Source organism: Gossypium hirsutum, chromosome D03 (assembly GCF_007990345.1).
Source record: "Gossypium hirsutum isolate 1008001.06 chromosome D03, Gossypium_hirsutum_v2.1, whole genome shotgun sequence".
Classification (NCBI taxonomy): domain Eukaryota; kingdom Viridiplantae; phylum Streptophyta; class Magnoliopsida; order Malvales; family Malvaceae; genus Gossypium; species Gossypium hirsutum.
The window spans coordinates 25471323-25493508 of NC_053439.1; the positions used below are offsets into that span (position 1 = coordinate 25471323).

General features: G+C 31.4%; 3 protein-coding genes across 12 annotated transcripts; all 3 read right to left on the reverse strand.

Moving 5' to 3' along the window:
- Nucleotides 1-3988: 3988 nt before the first annotated feature.
- On the reverse strand, nucleotides 3989-7810 carry LOC107945372 (leucine-rich repeat receptor-like tyrosine-protein kinase PXC3). Its single transcript, XM_016879347.2, has 2 exons — nucleotides 4680-7810; nucleotides 3989-4579 (listed from the first exon to the last, which is right to left on the reverse strand). Exons 1-2 carry the CDS (start codon nucleotides 7018-7020, stop codon nucleotides 4254-4256), a joined length of 2667 nt encoding a protein of 888 aa, XP_016734836.2. The 5' UTR covers nucleotides 7021-7810; the 3' UTR covers nucleotides 3989-4253.
- A 1841-nt stretch (nucleotides 7811-9651) lies between these two features.
- LOC107945373 (protein SPIRRIG) lies at nucleotides 9652-13531 on the reverse strand. Of its 10 annotated transcripts, none has more exons than XM_041089480.1 (10): nucleotides 13101-13416; nucleotides 12987-13021; nucleotides 12586-12715; nucleotides 12442-12497; nucleotides 12309-12351; nucleotides 12162-12223; nucleotides 10848-10874; nucleotides 10622-10714; nucleotides 10440-10488; nucleotides 9652-10208 (listed from the first exon to the last, which is right to left on the reverse strand). In XM_041089480.1, exons 5-10 carry the CDS (start codon nucleotides 12309-12311, stop codon nucleotides 9723-9725), a joined length of 720 nt encoding a protein of 239 aa, XP_040945414.1. In that variant the 5' UTR covers nucleotides 12312-12351; nucleotides 12442-12497; nucleotides 12586-12715; nucleotides 12987-13021; nucleotides 13101-13416; the 3' UTR covers nucleotides 9652-9722. The 10 variants fall into 10 exon arrangements, 7 of the variants coding, with proteins under 7 accessions (XP_040945414.1, XP_040945417.1, XP_040945415.1 ...); XM_041089483.1 differs by having other exon boundaries at nucleotides 12586-12801; XM_041089481.1 differs by adding an exon at nucleotides 13451-13531 and having other exon boundaries at nucleotides 12586-13334.
- Nucleotides 13532-13834: 303 nt separating this feature from the next.
- On the reverse strand, nucleotides 13835-15836 carry LOC107945374 (uncharacterized). Its single transcript, XM_041089935.1, has 4 exons — nucleotides 15501-15836; nucleotides 15021-15115; nucleotides 14570-14694; nucleotides 13835-14160 (listed from the first exon to the last, which is right to left on the reverse strand). Exons 1-4 carry the CDS (start codon nucleotides 15720-15722, stop codon nucleotides 14123-14125), a joined length of 480 nt encoding a protein of 159 aa, XP_040945869.1. The 5' UTR covers nucleotides 15723-15836; the 3' UTR covers nucleotides 13835-14122.
- Between the last annotated feature and the right edge of the window lie 6350 nt (nucleotides 15837-22186).

The following is a 22186-nucleotide window of genomic DNA, read 5'->3' on the forward strand; positions in this document are numbered from 1 at the left end:
TCAAGTAACTACACCACACTACACTGGAGGCATCAAAGATACGTAACAGAGGCACTGAAGTGCAAATAGATGCATCAAAGTGCAATCCAGTACAATCGTGCGTTCTAACTCTATTGGCATGCCAATCGCATCCTAATCGTTTACTACGTTCAAACGGGCATTTAAACTGAGTTCATCATATTAACAAAGTCAGAGGCACTTCCACAATATTTGTACATATACTGTATATTTATTTCATCCATTTCGAGATAATATTATTCATATTTAACAATCATTTCTCAACTTTCGAATAGTACACATTTACTTTATACTTAATTATATACAATTCATAATTAAATTTTGTTACTAAATATTAAATCACAACTCTATTTAAACAAATAGAAAACAACATAATTTATAAACATATAACCTTATATAATAATTCCATGAACTTACCTAGAATATGCTAACGATAGACTCGTAGGGACTAATTCGCGATTTCTCCTGTTTCCCAATTATTCTCCGTACAATTCGATTCTTGATCTAAATATGATAACTTCATTCAATTAACCAATCCAAATAATTTAAACACTTAATTATACATATTTGACCTTTAATCAACATTTTACACTTTTACCCTTAATTTTTTCATTTTATTCAATTTAATCCCTAAATCCAAAACTCTCAAATTGAACACATTTAATCCCAAACCATGCTAGCCAAATTCTCCTTAATCCCTATATAGTCTATATTTAACATATTTTACAAGAATTTCACGAAATTTTACTATTTTAATAATTTAGTCCTTCAACACTAAAATTACTAAAAATCACTTTATAAAATAGTCATATTTGACAACTAAGATTATAAATCTTTCATCTAACATAAAAAAACAGCTAAGATCCATTAATGGAAAAATCTAAAATCTTTAACAGTTTCGAAAACGAAGATACGAGTTAGTTGGACCTAATTATAACGATCTCAAAAACATAAAATTTATGAAAAACAAATGAAAAACTCACTTACATGCAATGGACATATCAAAGCCGAAGCTTCCCAAGTTCTCCCAGGTGATTTCGGTGCTCAACTTAAACGAAGTAGAAGACACTAATTCTTTGTGTTTTCTTATTTTTAACTTTACTTATTTTATTACTTTATTATTATTTAACTTATAATATAACATATATAATCCATAATTAAATGCCTTAACCGTCAACTAGCCAAGCTATTTAACCATATAATTCCTAAAATAAAACATGGTATAATTACTTCATAAGTCCTCACACATCCACAAGCCAAGCTATTTAACCATTATAATTCAATAGTGATTAAATTTTTTGACTTTAATGATTTAGTCCTTTTTAATTAATTAACTAATTAAACATTAAAATTTCCTAATTGAAACTTCACATACCTATATAATAACTATGACACCCCAAACCTGACCGGGATGGATCGACTCAAATTCGAAGCGTTACATTAACCACCTAAGTGATTGCTCTCCTGCTAACGACCGCCTCCAATCACATCCTCAATTACAACAACAATCATGATCTCTATATTTTTATTTTTCATAATTGTTATGTACTGCTACATTCACTTCAGGGAATGAAGCAAAACTAGTGGGAAGAATTTCATAGTTTTTCATTAGTAACTTATTATTTTGCTTAGCCACTAAAATGTATGAGATCGTTTGAAAATACTGTTAAATTCATTTTCACAATATTGCTACTGCAGGAGCACATTAGATATTTCAATCAAATAGTGTAATGTATTCCTTCGGGGAATATATATAATACAAATACATGAGTATCTCATGTTATTTATATATATGGTTTTAATGTAAAACACATGAAGGTTTTATTCAAGATATATCTTCTTAACTTGAAAAACAATATTATATTTTATAAAATTTTACATCATAAGGAGCTAAAATATAAGCTCTAAAAGAGCTTTTTACAGTTTGATGCAATATTAGCTCTTTAGGAGCGTATAATCATTTAATTGTATAATCTTAATGAATTGTTAATTTATTTTAAATAAAATTTTATTTATTCATATAAAAATAAAATGAATAGGTATAAATAAAACATATATTAAACGTAACAAATAATAAATTCATGTCACTAATAAATCATTATGGTTAGATAATATATATTTTATATATCATACCACAACAAAATATAAAATATTATAATGTCAACTTAAAATAACTTTACAGCTATAAAAGTTTAAATATAAACATTTTCTAACCTCCACCTCTTATGACATAATTTCATCTCAAATTTTACAATGATATGAAATTATCACAGACAAAATGAATATCCTAAAGTTCATGACAAATAAGTATTTTTACTCACATTCCGCAATAATCATATATCTTAACCAAAATCAAAATTAAACCAATAAATTCTATTAGAAATGAAAAAATATTTATCTCCACATAAAAATCCCAATAACTAAATGTGTGAAGGGTTTTATAAATTCATAGAGATACAGATAGTGTATTATATAAATTGAACTTTTTAATAGAAGTCAAATCAAATTTCAAAAGAAATTGATTAAATTGACTTACATTACCATGGATGATAAGTAGTGAATATAAATATCCTTTGTAATGAAGAAAAAGATATTATCCCCAAGCAAATATCAAAAAGCAAACTTTGAGAGTGAATCTGACTTCTCGATTTCATATAGATAACGGTATCAAATCTTTCACCATCCTTAAGAACAAAAAGTAAAATAAGTTAATCAAAACAATGATAACGAATAATGAAAGAAGAATGAAAAACAATAATCAGATATGAAACATTGAATAAAAGAAACTTCCTGTAAAAACTTTGCATCTTGCCATAAAAAATATTAAAAATCATGAAGGATAAATTTGATCGTCAATAAAAGGAACTATCACTTTGAGCAAGATCGTGCTGATATCGTGTTATAAAATAAAGAGAGATGGAGATAATAAAGAACAAATAAAATATGAAAGCAATAAAGGATGTCCTTTATTGATCAAAAGGGATGATTACAATACTTCATCATAGTCTCTATTTATAGGCATAAGAAATATAAAAGAAATAGAGATATAATTCTAATAATTATTAGAATTTAAATTACATTAAAATTTTATCTTGATCATGCTAGACATCCACTTAAGAAGATATTCATAACATCTATAACAATTTTTCACTTATAATGAAATTAATTATGAAGTGCATTCTTTATTAAATTAATTCCCTGTAACAATATAGTCTAAAATTTTAAGTAAAATTATAGTTGTTTCATATAAGCAAGCCTATTAAATATGACTTATTAAATAAAAATGATCTTAATTAAAATAGCAAGCCTATTAAATATGACTTATTAAATAAAAATGATCTTAATTAAAATATTATTTCAATAAAATGTTTAAATTTCTCATGAAAAAATAATCTATTAATCATATTTTATTAAAAGAAAATAATTTCAACAAGTGGAATTAAAGATATCATATTTCATCTTAATAGTTTTTTGAATTGATATCTTTAATTCTATTTATTGAAGATTATTTCTATTTAATAAAATATGATTAATAAATTTTTTATGTGAAAATTTAAACAATTAAACTATGAATTTGGAACATTATTTGAATTTAATAACTATTGATAAATTAATTAATTTAATAACTCTTACTATTTTTTTTAAAGGTAGATAACTCGTATTAAAACAATATCTTTTAATTTTTTTGATTTGATTTTCAGTTTTTTTTTTATGAAAATTCACCAAATAAATCTACAGCAGGTTTAGAACAGCATGTGGTTGATCTTCTCAAGCAAAATCTTTGACAGAAATAAAGCAGTTATAGAAAAGATTGAATATATAAGGTAGATTTATGTTGCTACTAAACCAAACCAACATATCCACGTTCTGAGTAACACTGATGGTCTCCAATTCAAATCAAGCAATTCCAAGTGTTGGGAGCTTAGTGATTGCAGGTAAGTGCAACGGCAATAAAGGAGAAAATGATATGTACCACAAATTGGGAAATCATGTTTGTGCAATATGACTTGGAATTCTTCTGTATTCAGCAATAAACAAGGACTCACTCCAACTGAGATTACGAAGTTTTTTTTTTTACTGCTAAAGATTCCAATCTAAACAAAGCAGAGACCTTTGATCTAGCAATACTTACTTCCACTTTCTCCAGTTTCAACCCGATTCTCATACCCCCCCCCAAAAAAAAAAAAACCACCCTACCCAAATGCTTTCAGAATGTAAACATCTTAGCTTGTTGATCAGTTTTGCCTTATTTCTTGCAGCATTTCCACTACCTTCTTCATCTTTGGTCGTTTGGCAGGTGTGCTGTCGGTGCATAGCAAAGCCACCTTCAAAGCTGCAAGCATTTCTCTCCTCCAACCAAATGAAACAGTGCTTAACTTTGCATCAAGTATCTGCTCAGGGGTTTCCCCTCTCACCGGAGCCCCGTGAACCCATTTCACCAAGTCTACTCCTTCACCGAAATCATCGTCAACTGGTATTCGGGTGGTGAGGATCTCAAGCAACACAACACCGTAGCTATATGCATTTCCTGGTGCAGTGACTTGCATTGTATACGCATATTCTGGACCCAAAAACATAAACCATTATGCAAAATAGTGACGCAGAAGGAAAGAAACAGATTAAATTTTAAACCATATGCTACTGTGAGCTATGATACTTACCAGGGGGGATATAGCCAAAGGAGCCGGCTACAGCACTAATACTTGCAGTGCCCTTGGATGGATCTAAGAGCTTTGATATTTCTATCTCCCCAAGCAATGGCTTAAAGTCTGCATCCAGAAGTACATTACCCGAAGAGATATCAAGGTGGATAATTGCCACATGATGAAGGAAAGCCAATCCTTCTGCTACTCCAATAGCAATCGATAGTCTTCTGGGCCAGTCAGGCTGATACTCCGACTGCTTTGAGGACTCATGAAGAAGTTCAGCTAGTGTGCCATTGGGTAAATATTGATGCAACAGAAGAGCAACATCTTCGTAGATGACAAAACCAATCGGTCGTACAAGATTGTCATGATTGAGCTTGCTTAGTCTTTCAAGCTCCCTTATCATCTTATTTTGATGATGAATTATGGTTCTGTCCATTGATTTCAGTCTCTTCACTGACAAAACCAATCCAGAAGGCATGACTGCCTTGTAAATGGTGCTGAAAGTCCCACTGTTGATCTTATTTGAATCCTTTGAAGTGGCTTTGATTACAGCATCGAGATCTATTGCCTGCCTGAGATTCTCCACAAACACATTCGCTGCTATTATTGTTGGTTGGTTGTCGGTTGCTTCGTCTACAATGTCTACACTTTTTGATGCTTTTTCTTGTCTCTCCCTCATCATAAAGAGCAGAACCACCATTATGACTGATACAAACACCGCAAGACCTGAACCAATAACAGCTAGTATAATCCTGTAGGAAACCCTATGGTGGTAGTTCGCCTGGTCTGAACCAATAGAGTTAGCACATAAGAAATTCAATGGCTCCCCGCAGAGCCCTTTATTTCCTTGAAAGCTGGAGTTTGTACTCTTCTGGAATGGTACAAATGTTGGTATCGGGCCAGCAAGCAGATTATTTGAGAAATTGACTTCTATCAAGCTCAACATACCCTTAAATTCAGGTGGAATATCACCACTAATCTGGTTACTGGAGACATCAAGAGAAACCAACTTGTCTAGTTTCCCTAATTCCGGTGGCAGTTGACCATGAAGATGATTGAAACTCAAATTTAAAGCTATCTGCAAGTTGCGAATACGGCCAATCTCAGGAGGGATACTTCCAGTTATATAGTTGCTGCAAAGTTGCAATTCAAGCAGTTTCACACAGTCTCCAATCTCATGAGGTATTTCCCCTTGGATAGAATTCTGTCCCAAGAGCAAGTACTGCAATCTTGTCATATTGCAAATATCATTGGGTATGGTACCATTAAATCTGTTGTTGCTTAAATCAAGCTTGTTAAGATTCTTGCACCCGAGAATTGATGTTGGAATATTACCTAACAGACTGTTCCCAGAAAGAATGAGCTCTTGAAGATTCGTAAGTTGTCCAATCTCCGGAGGGATTATTCCAGTAAATCCATTGTAGGCCAAATTTAGGAGTGTAAGATTAGTACACTGAGCAAACTCCGAGACGATTTCACCAGAGAGATTGTTATTATCTGCTTCAAAGTATGTGAGGCTGCTAACATTTCCAATTGTACTGGGAATCACACCAACAAGTTTGTTATTCCCGATACGGATGCTTGAGAGGCCAATGCACTTACCAATTGCTTCAGGAAGATCACCGGTGAGTCCATTCTGGGTGAGAACCAAAACTTCCAGCTTCCCCATACCAAAAATGCTCTTTGGTATTGGACCATCAAGCCGGTTAGAATGAAGGTTCAGCAATTTGAGTTCAGAAAGGGAGCCTAGATTATCAGGAATTTCACCACCTAATTGGTTCTCATAAGCTGTAAAAATTCTCAAATTGGTCAAATGGCCCACCCAATGTGGGATAGAACCACTCAACCTATTGCTAGAAATCTGAATTTCCTGCAAATTTTCTAGCACCTTGAATTCTTGAGGTATCTCTCCTACAAGTAAGTTGTTTGACAAGTTCAATGATCTAAGGTTTCTAAGACCAGCCAACTCCAACGGAATAGAACCTTCAAACTTATTCAATGACAAATCCAGATATTGAAGCTGGGATAAATTCCCAAAAGCTGAAGGAATTGGCCCGTTGAAGTTATTATAAGAAAGGTCAAGGTGTTCTAAAGCTTTAAGATTAGATATTAGAGTAACATTACCTCTAAGCATACGCCTAGAAAGATCAAGCCTTTCAACAAATGAATGGCTGAAGCCACAATGAATGCCTTCCCAATTGCAGTAGTCCGTGCTGTTGTCACCCCAACCCGGTACACCACCCAGCTCCTTTTTAATGGCTAACAATGTAGCTTCATCATGGAGCTGAGCATCCACAAGAACTGGTCCTGATAGAATCCCAACCACAAAAAATGACAAGTACAAAAATGCCATTATCTGAGCCTCCTCTTCACATAACAAGTTTTTGAGGAAAAAGCAGTGAGGTTGGAGCCCAAAAGACAGCAACTTTCTCACTGGTCAAAGCATCGCAGTCAGTGTACAAAAGGTGAAGACTTCCCAGAGATTGAAAACCCAAAAAAGGACAAACATATCCCATTAGAGATATTGCCAGAAAACTAGTAGTGATGGAGAAGCAAGTAGCCCCATAGTTTTAGGTAAAGATGAAAGGAAACCCGAGGAATGATTACAGTGGGAGAGTGAGAGAGAAGAAAGAAAGGCAAGAGAAGATGGGGTGCAGGAGGAAATGGAGGGGTGCTGTTAGGTAGATCAAAGAAGATGATTCAGTATGCTTCTGAAGAAACAAGTCAAAGCAAAAGAGGGTAAAGGGTAAAGCAGGGAGAGAGTGTAGTATGTTTGGGAACAGCAAAAGGGAGGTTATGCCATGGGGATAGATTCGATGAAGCAATTCCTTTTTCACGAAAAACGGGCAGTGTTGATATAATTGAAGCCGAATTGCATCAAACGCTCTCTCTCTCTCTCTCTCTCTCTCTCTCTCTCTCTCTCTCTCTCTCTCTCTCGGACTGAAAGGTGAAAAGTGTAATGGGACATGATATGATGCATCCGCCAGGGCTAGCTTAGTGTCAGACACACATATCATGTCCCCTTCCCTCCTTGTCTGTGAGCCAGAGATACAACAAACAACTAAATCGTAATACCCATTTTCTATATCAAACAATTCACCTACGCTTCCTTCCTTTCCGCTTATAATTTATTTATTTATTTTCTAGGAGACATTATCTCATCAATAATTCTTCTTTTTCTTATAATTACCTCGTCAAATAATTCACAATCTGACAAACAACATATCACAATATTTGATATCAAACCACTTCTACCTATTATTAATTTCACTCCTTTTGTATTGATTTATTACATCCGGAATTGTTTGATATATCGCCACTGAAAATTTAGAGTCAACTAATTTCTTTTAAAAACAAATTAGACTTCAAAAGCTGAAATATACTCTGTAGGAGAAAGAAATACAATATATTAAAATAATAAAACATGTGGCATCCTTTTTAATTTTTGGAATTAAATTATAGCACAAGTATATTGAATATTAACTGTTATCGTATATATAATACAATAAAATACACACTAAAATTGCGAAAAATGACGCAATTATGTTTTATTTATTTGTTATTTGTTTTTAATTATCCATTAATTTGTTTTAATCAATCATATTATTTTCATCATATTTAAAAAAACATTATTTTTACATGATAAAACCTAATTAATATTTATGGCCTTCGTGTATGTTCATTTAAATCATAATTTAGAACTAAAAATAATAATATAATTAAAAACCTAATAATAATAATAATAATAATAATAATATGTTCATTTTCACACTAAAACTATGAACATTCAATTATATTATGATTTAATGCATTAAAACTAAAAAATATATAATAAAATTAATTATCCATTAATTATTATATTTTTTGGTATTTCATGAACATATTAATTTAAATAGATTATATTATATTTACTTTTAACAATTTGATATAAAAATTGAACTTTCAATTATCATAGGTTTTTTTTTTGTATATAATAAAAATTAAATTATATGATAAATAATTTCATGTGTTTTGTGTATATTAATTTAAATAAACTGTATTAACTTTTATTAAAAAATTCAATTATTTATTTTATTAAATTATAAAACTGAACATTAAATATTCTTTACCATAATTCAAATAAATTATAAATTAGATTCTGTTGCGAAAATCATCATTCAATTACCATAGTTTTTTTTATATTAATTTAAATAAATTATATTATATTTATTTAATATTTATTTAATGATTTATTTAATATTCTTTTAACATTTACATAATCTATACTTGCGTCAAGTGACGCGTTTCAATTTTTTACATTTAATTTCAATTATTTATAATATATTAAAATAATTTTAATTAAAATAATTAAAATTTTTAAAAATAATATTATATTTTTTATTAAACAAATTTAATATTTTATTAAAATATATTATCATGCTTACTAAACTAAAACAATGGGGGTACAATCATATTTAATATATTAAAATAATAATTATTTAATGTGTAGACATTATATTTAACCCGTGCATGACACTACACCATAACAGGTTATTTGCGGCGCTTCTCAAAAATGCCGCTAATGACAGTGTCGCTAACTTTAAGAAATAAACGGACTTTTAGCGGCGCTTTTCCCATAAACGCCACTAAAGATCAAGACCTTTAGCGACGCTTTTCCCACAAGCACCGCTAAAGACCAAAACCTTTAGCGGCGCTTTTCACACAAGCGCCGCTAAAAATATATCTTTAAAAAAATAAATTTTTTTCAAATAATTTTTATTTCTATGATAAATATTATATTATGTTTTAAGTATAAATAAAAAATATTATTTAAATTAATTTTTTTACAAAAATTTTAACTTTAAAACTAAATACAAAATTAATGAATTTAAATTTAGAATTAAAAATAATAAATTAATAACACAATTAAAATAAAAAAGTTAGAACTCTTAAGTAAAAATAAAAATTTAAAATCAAAACTAAAATAAATAATACATATGCAAGGTAATAAAACATAGAATGCATTTTCTTAATCAAGTAAATCTTGGTAATAAAAGATATCATACATTTACTTAATCAAGGAAATCTTGTAATGAACTCAAAGCAATAAGCCTTAGAGAAAAACTTTTGAGCAGGTTCCAACAATAGACGTATCACTTGCTTCTCATAATCCACACACAGCAAGCCAGACTCGGATAGAAGATCATAAAATGTGTGTGATGATATGATAGCATGCAGTTTTGTCCTATTAATAGTATTACCACACACCCCTGCTGTCATAAGGCGTAATAAATATGTGAAGACTTTGATGTAAACTAATAAATAAGGTTCTTCTGAGTGACCATCACCCTGAAAACTATGGAGGGTGGTTAGCAGAAGAGAAAATCCAGTGGCTTCACCAAAGACTCTCTGAGCACCATTATTTACTCCTAGAATGCGCCACAAGGTTCCCATTGTATCACATTTTGCATCACTTTGAAGTTTGTATTGATGTCCTGAATCACTTGTAACCATTCCACTCTTTAAAACTTCAACAAGTGATCCTAATTCTTCAGGATGACCCTGGAAAAAGAACGAGAAAACAATTATGGTGTGATAAATAACAAATGCATAACAATATCAGTTCACTCATTCATGAAAACATTCACAAGGACATTTAAAATTAAACAAACTGGATCTCAAGATCAAAGGATGTTCATTAAAGTAAAATTTAAAAAAAGGTTAAATAAGGGAAGAATAAAATGCTTGAATGTAAGATCTATGACAAACAGATGAGCATGCATCATAACAAACCTGCATAGCATCTTCAGTGATCAAACATGACAATATCCTTGCTTTCTGCCTTATTCATAAGAAAGATAAAAGGTACAAACCACACATGTAGGGAGAGGAAAAGTGAAAGAAAACATAAATTTATGCGTGTAAATACAAAATGCTTCAAACACAACCTAATTGTGATTCATAATAAATATTACCTCCACTTCTGCTGAAGAGTAAGCTGGATCCAAGTTCTAAAACAGAACAAGTTTTCCAAACTCGTGTGCATCTCGCAAACTTTCTTCCCAAGGCTAAAACAATGTAGGAAGCAGTTGAAGATCAGCTTAAAGAATGTAGACTAATTTTCCCACAAATAACAGCAATCAAAGTAGGCTATGAAAATAATTTAAACAACTGGTTTAGGAGTGATAGAGGAGTGTTTACGAGTTCTCTAAACCATTTGCTCCTATCCTGTAAGCATGAATAAACAACAAAATGTAAATACTTCTTCACAAGAAATATCCACATCAAGGAGAACAACAGAGGGATAACAGGATAGTAAATCTGCAATAAGGAGGAAAGCAGAAACTTGCAAGCATGATATTGTACAGGATGATGAGGATTAAACAAATAAATTTAATCATCCAAAAAGAAATACGAGCAGAAGCAAGAACCAGGTAGGAGAAACAAATAATTAAATGTTTTTAACCTAAAAACCTGACATAATTTTTAGGTGTTCTTCATCATGTTCTTTCTAATGGATGTTCCTCATCATGTTCTTTATGCGAAAAAGAGAGAGAAAAAAAAAGGATCTCTTATTTTTTTTCTCAATAATCTAAATAAAAGCAAACCCAATTTTTATTTATTTTTTTACAATTTCCTAGATCTATAAGTAAATCCCGGAATTTCAACACAAAATTTGAGTTTTTTTCACGGTCGAATTGTCTTCAAATTTCAATATATTCTTCCCCTTTTCATATGCTTCTCTACTTTTTGATGACTTTCCTGTTTTCTTAGGGGTGTATAGAAATGATAACTATGATATAAATATAACTATAGTAATGGAGAGGAAAATTTTAGCCATGGTTGACTGTGTTGGGAAGAAAAGAAGTTGGGGAGAGAGGAAGAGAGAAGTGAGAAGCAAATGGATTAAAAAATATATAAATTTTATTAATTAAAATTAATTTTAATAAATATATTTTTAGTAAAAATAATATAACTAATACATTTTATGAAAATATAAAAGCCACAACATTCTTTAATTGTTGATTTTTTTTAACTTCATTTAACTTTTTGGATTAAAATCCATAGCAGAAGGTCATTTTAAATATTAAGACAAAAAAAATTAGATATCAAAATAAAAAAAATAAGTATACTCCGAAACTAAATTATGAATAAAGCAAAAAAAAAAAATCAATCACCTTGATGTAGTCTCACTGAAATACTATTTGATAATAAAACTATATTTAAATTTAATTATTAAAATATATAACATTATTATAAAAGTATTTTTCAAGCTTAGATAGAAACTCCGGCCAGCAGACACTTCGATCTTACATGTAGATCTTATCTTCTCATTCAACCATAGAATTATGAACCATAAAAAACGTTGTTATGGAAGTAAAATAAAGAGACAAATATGAATTTGATATAAATAAAGGAATTATTTATAACCCTAAACCCTATTCCTAGACTAAAATGGTAGTAACAAGAGCATCAGCAGCAAAGGAAGATCAACTATAAAATGACAAAACAAACCTTCTTTGATGATTTTGAAGAAAACCATTGAGATGCAGGTGATGTTTGATTTGAAGAACTACCTGAAAGCCCCAACTTGTAAAAATAATATATGATAGTGAAATCGGAGTAAACTAATCATCAAAGGTTACAACAAGAAAGTCATACCATTGCTTTCAAGGCTACTTGACTTTGAAGATTGTTTCTTTCTCTGAATAAATCAAGCAAAATGATAAGAAATTCCAGACGCTAAGCATATGGAACATAGAGTTTAAGAAGGTAAAAGTAAGAAGCCACATACCATGATTAATGTATCTAAGCCTTCCATTACAGGAGGTCTAATATTCTCAAAGTCTACTGCAATATATCAACATTCCTTAACATTAGAAAATATTAAAAAATTGTAAAACGAAAATTTGAACAAAAAGTAAAGCAATAGTTGTACCTGAATCAGCGAAGTTGAACTTCAACGAAAAGAAGTTGAACTTCCACGACTTTGATCTGCTCCCGAACTAGCACTACCCGTACTCCGCTTCTTCTCTCTGGTCATCCACCTCTTCCACCACCGTAGAAGACTGTAAATGTAACCGCAACAAAACACGACAAATAGCCCAATACCACCAACGACCATAGTAATCAACAAAATCAGCTTCCTCTGTTTCTTTTTTCTCACATTTTTACAGTCATTATTCAATGGCTTACCACATAAATTTTCATTCATTGGAAATATAGAACTATCATTGAATAAAGAACCTAATCCGCTTGGAATCTCACCTTCAAGATTATTTCTAGATAAATTCAAGTACTTCATATTAGAAATGTTTGAAAATGAATCTGGTATGTTACCTGTAAGGCGATTTCCATCTAAAAGGTGATTTCTTCTGCGATTTCACCATTTAACTTGTTAGAACCCAAATCAAGCTCTTTTAAATGAGACAACCGAGAGAAATCCGTCGTTACATTATCGATCAATCGATTCGAACGAAGCTGAATCACTTGAAGCTGAGAACAATTACCGAGCTCCGATGGCTTTGACAAAAGAGAAGCTTGTTTCGAAACAGTGGAGAGAGAAAGAAAATAAGTAAAAAAAATCGAACAAAACTGAAAAAGGAAAAAGAAAATACACTGCTGAAAAAGGAATTCCATAGATCAATCCCTGTGGTCTTTTGGTATAGATCGGAAAACCCTTTTGTCCTGATTCAGAGAGAAACAAAACCCCAAATCAATGGATCATTTGTTATATGCATATATATATATATATAAATTCATGGAGAGAAAAAGAAAAGGTTTAGGGATTTGAACGGTATTACGAGATGTTGGGGCAAAGGAACTCATGGAATTTTGGTGTTTGGTTGAATCTGTGTAAAATATTTTCTACTGTTTGACAGATTTCCTGAAAATATTTTTCGGAAAAGTTGTTTTTACATATATTAATATATATTAATAAATTTTTATATTTTAAATTATTTTTACATATATTGCAATGATTTATTTATAATAATACTCAATTATTAAGCTACAATATTAATGGTTATAAATTGAAAAAAACTAATATCAAATAAATTATTTGTAATTGTGTTAAAAAACAAGTATTGAATAATTATAAATTGCTTCGAAACCACAATGAGTACTAGAAATAATATTATCCAAATACATAATTAGTAGTACACCACATAATAACAACATTGTCCAAGTGCATAATATTACACCACATAAAAGTATCAATATCTTGATACAACATGCGGTGTCTTGATTCTTTCTCTATTTATGAAGTTTATTTATGAAGTTTACTTGTACAAGAGATGTCTGAAAAAGCGTAGAACTAGAAGAAAAAAACAAAAATCAGAAACAACGTTGTTACTTCCTGTCATAATGAATCTTTTATCAGTTGAACTGGCTCTTTGATGAAACATTTTCCTTTGTTTTCTGAATCTTCAAAACCACCATAGGCACGGTTCACGGTCCTCCTGTTCCTAGGTAACCTAGACCTCTTGTATTCCGCAGGTCTCAAGTGAGGAATCTGCACATTGAGTAATACCATGTACATCAGGAAGATAGAATATTATGATCAAATGAGAAAATAAACATGCTAAATATCAGTTAGCAAAGTGAAACATGATAGTAAGCAATGGAATTTAAGCTGATTTGTTTGACTTCTATGGCATAGTCCATGAACATCATAAGTAAGAATTGATGCTATGTCTGCATACGAAAGTTAAATTTTACATTTTATTCACTCCCTCGCATCTGGAAATCATTCGTATACAAATTTGTTCTGTTTCAGGAAATATCCAGAGTTGCAATGTAAATCATCATGCAAGTCTAAGCATACTCAGCAACCAAAGACGACTGTGCTCAATCTGATATGTGAACATTAGTTGCTCAAACAATCTCATAACAAGGGTACTAAAAAACCAGAACATTCATACCTTCAGGGTGAGCCATTTTCTGCATAGCAGTCGGAGCAATCATGATAGGCATTGAAATCTTAAATCCCAGGACAGTGGTGGTCATGTCAATCTTGTTAACATCAATAAGAATGCGGGGTCGAAACCTATCATAAAATAAATGAACCATAATAATTAAATGAAAAGATAAAACTAAAACTACTATATAATGCACAAAGAAAAAAGATTGCCAGAAAACTTGGAAGTATGGTCAAATATGAACAATAAACACCAGAAATTAAGCAACGGGTTAAAGCAATAAAACTCCATAAGTATCAGTATTTGGAAGGAGAAGAAGTAGAATTTATTGAAGTTGTGGAGAACCCCCCAAGCAAATAAAACACAATAGATGATATGTACAAAGTAACAGATTCAAAATCAGCAAAGAACAGCAGAAAAACCAAGTATGCAAATAATTTAAGGGAAGACATACTTCTCTTTCCACTCCCAAACTCGTTTTTCAAATTCATCTCTGCCCAATTCTATCCCTTTTATTCCTTCAGAAGCCAACATTCTTTCCACAACCAACTGGGAAAAGAAAAGTAAAATAGGTTCAATTATATATTCCCATTCAACAGGATACAACATATACACTCATTCTCTACACAGAACATTATGTATAAAGAGGGCAGAATATAAATCAACAACAAAGATGGAAACATTATATTTACAAAAGATTACTAGAGATAATACAACCATAAAGATCAATCCTTTTTCCAGAAAACATTATATCGAACATTATATCGAATACACAAACGGCCACAGAAATATTACTTTGATTACAAAGCCTATTAATTAAAGTTGAAAAAATTACAACATCAGGCTCAACACCTAACTTCAGCATTTTCCCCAAAACAGAAAACCCAAAATCAATTCGACCTAATTGACAAAAGCAATTAATCGAGATGCTCACAGAATAAACATCATGGGAAACGCCTAATAATTCCATCTGGCTACACATAGAAACAACAATGACATAATGTTTCATTCTAACAATGGTTGCAAATAATTTAGTGAATTCCACAATTGAAGGCTTTGGGTACTTTTCAATCATCTTATTGAACAAACTCAAAGCATGATCAACATTATCGAAGCAGTAGTCTGTTTTTCCCTTTCCTCTAACAGGCATGGACATGGGTTTCTTACTTAGGCAGTCGATGTGGGTAGCAATGGTGTTAGAAGAAGAAGAAAAAGAGTGGAAATTAGAAAGATGGCTTCCAGCATTAACAATCGAACGAAGAATAAAAGAAGAATGAAGCTTACCCATCATTTGAAAGCAGAAATGGCAGCGACAGTAGCAGCCAAAAAGAAATGAAAAATAAACGGAGCATAAAAGCAAAAAAGAAATGAAAAATAAACGAAGTAACCGTCGAAAAATAGAATTGCAACGTACCAGCAGCGGTTTCCAGTTCTGAACCAAAATGAAGCTTTCAAGAACGGAAATTTGAAGGAATGAAGGGAGAAGAATGGATGAAGGAAGCTTACTGGATGAAGGGAGAAGAATGCATGAGAGCTTTAGGAAAATGTCTTACGGAGATTGAATCGGTAAGACAATTTCCCAAAATTGTAAGGCATTTTCCCGTGTTTTGGAGTTGATTTTCCAAAAGGAAAATATTTTCCTCCAATCAAACACTGGAAAATGGGGAAAACCAATTCCGAAAAATATTTTCCCCCTATCAAACAGACCCTAAAAGGGAAAAAGAATTAAGTACATGAGAAGAAGAGGGAGTAACGAGCGGGTAACCAAAATTTGTTTTTTTTGGGAGTGACCGGGAATTTGAATATCTTTTGTGGTGTTTTTATAAAAAAATGCCGCTATTGTTCACCTTTAGTATCGTTTTTTTAAAACGCAGCAAAAGATCATTTCATTTTGTACAAAACGACGCCGTTTTGCTCTGCGAAAATTTTTTTATTTTGTCTGCTAAAAATTATTTCAAAGTAAAAATTATTTTTGTGGCGTTTTTTATAAAAACGCCGCTATTGCTTACCTTTTGCGGCATTTTTCACAAAAACGCCGCAAAAAATAATTTCATTTAAATCTATTAAAAATTATTAGTTAAGTGATTTTATAAAACATTTATTATTTTTTTGTAAATTATTAAGAAAAAATGATTAAATGGCTGTAATTAATTATTAAGTTAGAATTATCCATATAATACCAACTTACAGTATTAACATTTCAACAGCCAATTCGACTCCGAGCGCGATTATTGAACTCCATATAATACCTGTCTAGCTTTACAAACCTTAAACCCCAACCCTGAATCATAAAACATAAGCCCTAAACCCATAACCCTTAAACCCTAACCTCTAACCCTTAACCCCTAAACCTTAAACCCCAACCCTTAAACCATAAACCATAATCCATAATCCCTAAACACATAATCCCTAAACCTTAAAATCATTTAATGCAATTACTACAGTACAAATCGATTACATTTTTAAAGTACTAGCAACGCAAAGAAACAATATTATGCTCAACTATCAGTATATTTCATACTGAATCTAGAGGCTCTCCTAATAGTTGTATGTTACCCAATCCACTATCAGTACATACCTTTCAAAATTTAGAAAAATATATGTTATTTACTCTTTAAATGATAATTAGAAATGTTCACTACCCATACAACCCACCTAGTCCAAAATATGGTTAGGCTTAGATTTATATTTTTTAATATTAGGCTAGCTGAACTTAGCCTGTTTTACCATTTAAAATAATAAAAATATAAACAAGTTATATTGACATTATTTTTAATAATTAAATTTAAATATAAAATAATTTTTATTGTTTTTAAACAATGAAATGGGTGATTCGGGTAAAACGAGCTTGAAGTTGGAAAAGTTTTTAAAATTGGGCATTGGCACAGCTTGGTCTGGCTTGGCCCACTAATTAATTCGATATTTTAAAACATTTGCAAAGTTTAATCTATTCAATCAATTCTTACTTGATAACAGAGGGGACAAGGCAAAACACGTAAAAAATTGAACTAGATAAACAATTAATTCAATATTTTAAAATTAATACTATCTTTTTTACGATTATATAAGAAATTATTTAATATATAAATTAAAAATTTAGTAATGTACCCAAAAAAACTTTAAAATTATTTTAAATAATAGTATTTTAATTTTTCCATTTTTAAAAAATATTTTAAATTATTTTAAATCCCTGAGCATTATTAGCGGCGCTTTCTCAAAAACGCCGCTAAAGGTCTGGGCATTAGCGGCGCTTTCCCAAAAACGCCATGGGCATTAGCGACGCTTTCCTGAAAACGCCCCTAAAGCCATGGGCATTAGCGGCGCTTTACCAAAAACGTCGCTAAAGCCATGGGCATTAGTGACGCTTTCCAACAAACGCCGCTAAAGCCCTAGGAATTAGCGGCGCTTTCCCAAAAACGCCTCTAAAGCCCTGGGCATCAGCGGCGCTTTCCCAAAAATACCGCTAAAGCCCTGGGCATTAGCGGCGCTTCCCCAAAAACGCCGCTAAAGCCCTGGGCATTAGTGGCGCTTCCTCAAAAATGCCGCTAAAGCCCTGAGCATTAGTGGCGCTTTCTTAAAAATGCCGCTAAATCCCTGAAAGCTCACAAAATGGTGTCGTTGGGCTTAGGTTTTTTGCGGCGCTTTCTTGAAAACGCGGCTAATGCTTATTTTTAGCGGCGTTTTTCGTAAAGCGCCGCTAAATCTCAATCTTTAGTGGCGTTTTCCAAAAAGCGCCACTAATGCTTGATCTTTAGTGGCGTTTTTTATCCAAACGCAGCTAAAAATGCCGCTAAAAGCCTGTTTTGGTGTAGTGTGAGTACCAATTATTATAATAGTTATTTTTTTAGAGCAAAGTCAGTTACGTTATTTAATAGAAGAAAATAAAAAGATACAGTCGAAGGAGGCCTCTCTCACGGAAAGACCCTAACCAGTGTTAAGTCATCAAGTAAAGCAGCGAATAGATGGTGAACAAAACACTAGAGGGGAGAAGTTGGGGAAATAAAGATATCGATAAATTCCCCAAACCAAAGCTTTCTGTCGATAGTCCACAAATAGCTTTGAAAGCTCCTTTGCCTCCCAAATAAGTGCACTAATTTCTGATAAATCTTTTGAACTTGCAGTTAACTTCTGGATGACTAGCCTGGAATCACTTTCCAGGATGACTGACAGGAAACCCATCTCAAGAGCGAACCTTAACCCATGGACCACTACTAGAGCTTTTGCTACAAAAGCTATAAGAAGGTAAGACAACTACAAGCCCCCATAATTTGTCCATGTTCATCCCTAATGATTACTCTTGAACATCCCTTTCTTTGTGCAAGGGAAAAGCTAGCACCAATATTTGTCTTGACAAGAGATGTCGACGGAAGGGACCAGTGAACAACCTGAGGTGAAGGCGACCGATATATACTTTCAGCCAGCGCTTCAATATTTATTTAATGTGTATAATATATAACTATAGTTATATTTAATTTATTATCATTAATAATATTTAATGTGTTTTATTATATTTAATAATACAATTAAAAACTATTATAATGTGTACCAATTATTATATTAAAATATTATAATAGATAAATGATAAGTGTCAAAAGTAACATATTTTAATCCCATTCTTAATGCGTTTTTGGATGATTAATCAATGCAAAATGGTGAATTTTATGCTCCTAATCCTTTAAATTCATGTTTCTATACTTAGGAGAGCATTTGGGAGCAAAATGAGCAAAAACAGAGTGAAAATCGGACAATTGGAGCATATTTCAATATCCGCACGAGGTGCCACACGGCCATGTGCTAGACCCTGTGGATTTCACGATTCGTATTCCAAATACGCGAAAAAATGCATTTTTTAGGTTTTTCGGGCATTCTAAGACCTATAAATACCAAATACAAGAAGTGGAGAAGGGAGCCGTCAAAGAATATTGAAGAAAACAACTCGAAAAACACCATTGAAGCCGACTTTGTAATAGATTTCTACCAAGATTAAAGATCTCCTTTTGATTTCTTTGAAGTATATTATGAGTTTCTCTATTTCTTGTGGTTATATTGTCTTTGAGATACTTTTATTCACGATTATGAACTGATTTATTCATGATTATGAACTGATTTTCTAAATACCTAGGAGAGATCAACCCTATGATGAATTCTGTATTTTGATTTCTATTTTAAGCAATAAATACTTGAATATTAGTCTCATTTATGTGTGTTTAATTCTTAATTTAATATTTTTGGATTATTAATTCATGTTTAATGTGATTAATTCAGAGGATGAATAGACCTTATTTAAGAGTAGATCTAACATAATTGAGTGGAGTTGCATGCAATCCTAGAAATAGAACGACATAAATCTACCGGATTAGAATCAAATCTAATGGGGAATTCATAGATCAAGTTAATGCGACAATAGGGGTTTTAATTAGAAAGAAATTTCAATTAATCAACCTAGAGTTAGTTGCTCTTAGTCTTAAAGAGAAATATTAGCATAATTTAGGGATTTCTACGGATCAAGATATTAAGTGAATAAGTTGTTTAATTCAAATTGATAATGACAAATGCAGTCTAGGTGGATTCTTTCCTGGGTATTATTTCGCTCCGTGGTTGTTAATCGATTATTTTCCTGATTCGTTCTTTGTTGTGTTCTTAGTTAACTAATTTAGTTAATTTTAGTTTTAATCATTCACTCCAATTTGTCCGTTAAATAATAAAAAGATAGTAATTACTAGTACTTTTTGTCTTTGTAAGAACGATATATGTACTCACCGTAACTATACTATTAATTGATAGGTGCACTTGCCTTTGTCAAATTTTTAGTTGGTTTCGTAGACATCATGTTTTTGGCGCCGTTATCGGGGACTAAAATATTAGGAAAACTTTATTTCTATAATTTAGACCTTTTTTATTTTAATATTTGTTTTTGATTTAATTTTTATATTCTAATTTTTTATTTATTTGTTTACTTCTGGCAGGTTCTTTTGGTTTATGACCAGAGGAAACCCGTCGGGTTTTAACCCACTTAACCTGTAAAAAGCTTACCTATTGAATTAACCCTTAGTAAGCCCTGTTGGTTCTAACACATTTTTTATTAACCCGTTAATTGTCAAGATTTGATTTAGTTAGTTGCCTAACTATGTTCCTTTTTTTTTTGAATAACTGGATTTTATTTTGTTCTAAAAAAATAAATAAAAACTCAAAAAAAAGAAAGAAAGAAAAAGTTTGATTAAGCTTGAATTGTTAGTTTCATTTTGTGTTGAAAAGCTCATTCTTATTCCTTAGTTCTTGTTGATGTAAATTTTGTTAATTCAGCATTTGATTGTTTTTCTAGTTTGGTAATTTATCAACTCAATCTCGATTATAACCAATTTTTATGGCCTTTTCCATACCTTTAACCTAAGGCCCATTACAAACTTTTAAAGACCTCTTGATTGGTGTGTCATCTCATTTTATAGTGGTGGAGATTTGATTTTCAAGCAAGCCTATGGTAATGGCATTTCTTGTTTGACTATTGAGTGCTTAATATTTGAACCTTAAACACTTTGAGTGAATCTTTAGTGAGGATGTCAATTCTTGTTGATTTTGAATTTAAGGTAATTATTTAGATAAGGGAGACAACTATGTTTTTGTGCTTTAAAAATTTTAGCTTAGACTATTTGAATCTTTAGTGTTCTTTTAGTTGAATTACCAATGCATGATTATTCGCGAATTATCTTGATACATTATTGATAAAAAGGAAAAATTGAGAAAAATTAAACTTTATTGTGGGTTGAGGATTTTGCTTGTAGACAAGCAAACGCTTAAGTGTGGGGATATCTGATAAGTGTCAAAAGTAAAATATTTTAATCTCGTTCTTAATGCATTTTTGGATGATTAATCAATGCAAAATTGTGAATTGTATGCTCCTAATCCTTTAAATTCATGTTTCTATACTTAGGAGAGCATTTGGGAGCAAAACGAGCAAAAAAATCGAACAATTGGAGTAAATTTTAGGAGCCACACGGGTTGCCACACAGCTATGTGCCAGACTGTGTGGATGTCGTGATTTACACTTCAAATACATAGAAAAACATAATTTTTAGGTTTTTTTGGGCATTCTAAGACCTATAAATACCAAATATAAGAAGAGGCGAAGGGAGCCATCAGAGAATATTGAAGAAAACATCTCAGAAAACACCATTGAAGCTGACTTTAAAGAAAATTTCCACCAAGATTGAATATCTCCTTTTGATTTCTTTGAAGTTTATTATGGTTTTCTTTATTTCTTGTGGTTATACTGTCTTTGAGATGTTTTTATTCACGATTATGAATTAATTTTCTAAATATCTAGGGAAGATGGACCCTATGATGAATTCTATCTTTTAATTTCTATTTTACGCAATAAATACTTGAATATTATTCTCAATTATGTGTGTTTAATTCTTGATTTAATATTTTTGGATTATTAATTCATGTTTGACGTACTTAATTCAGAGGAGGAATAGACCTTATTTAAGAGTAGATCTAGCATAATTGAGTGGAGTTGTATGCAATCCTAGAAATATGACGACATAAATCTACCAGATTAAAATAAAATCTAATAGGGAATCCATAGATCGAGTTAATGCGATAATAGAGGTTTTAATTTGA

What these genes read in the sequence shown, in the direction of transcription:
- LOC107945372 (XM_016879347.2), bottom strand. Translation starts at nt 7,020, where the DNA reads ATGGCATTTTTGTACTTGTCATTTTTTGTGGTTGGGATTCTATCAGGA. An exon ending in CTTTGGCTATATCCCCCCTG is followed by an intron (nt 4,580 to 4,679) that starts GTAAGTATCATA and finishes TTTTGGGTCCAG; the next exon opens with AATATGCGTATACAATGCAA.
- LOC107945373 (XM_041089481.1), bottom strand. An exon ending in CTTCAAAATCATCAAAGAAG is followed by an intron (nt 10,875 to 12,161) that starts GTTTGTTTTGTC and finishes TCATGCTTACAG; the next exon opens with GATAGGAGCAAATGGTTTAG. An exon ending in GCAAATGGTTTAGAGAACTC is followed by an intron (nt 10,715 to 10,847) that starts GTAAACACTCCT and finishes ACATTGTTTTAG; the next exon opens with CCTTGGGAAGAAAGTTTGCG.
- LOC107945374 (XM_041089935.1), bottom strand. Translation starts at nt 15,722, where the DNA reads ATGTCCATGCCTGTTAGAGGAAAGGGAAAAACAGACTACTGCTTCGAT. An exon ending in TTTCCCATGATGTTTATTCT is followed by an intron (nt 15,116 to 15,500) that starts GTGAGCATCTCG and finishes TTCTTTTCCCAG; the next exon opens with TTGGTTGTGGAAAGAATGTT. An exon ending in GTTTGGGAGTGGAAAGAGAA is followed by an intron (nt 14,695 to 15,020) that starts GTATGTCTTCCC and finishes ATTTTATGATAG; the next exon opens with GTTTCGACCCCGCATTCTTA.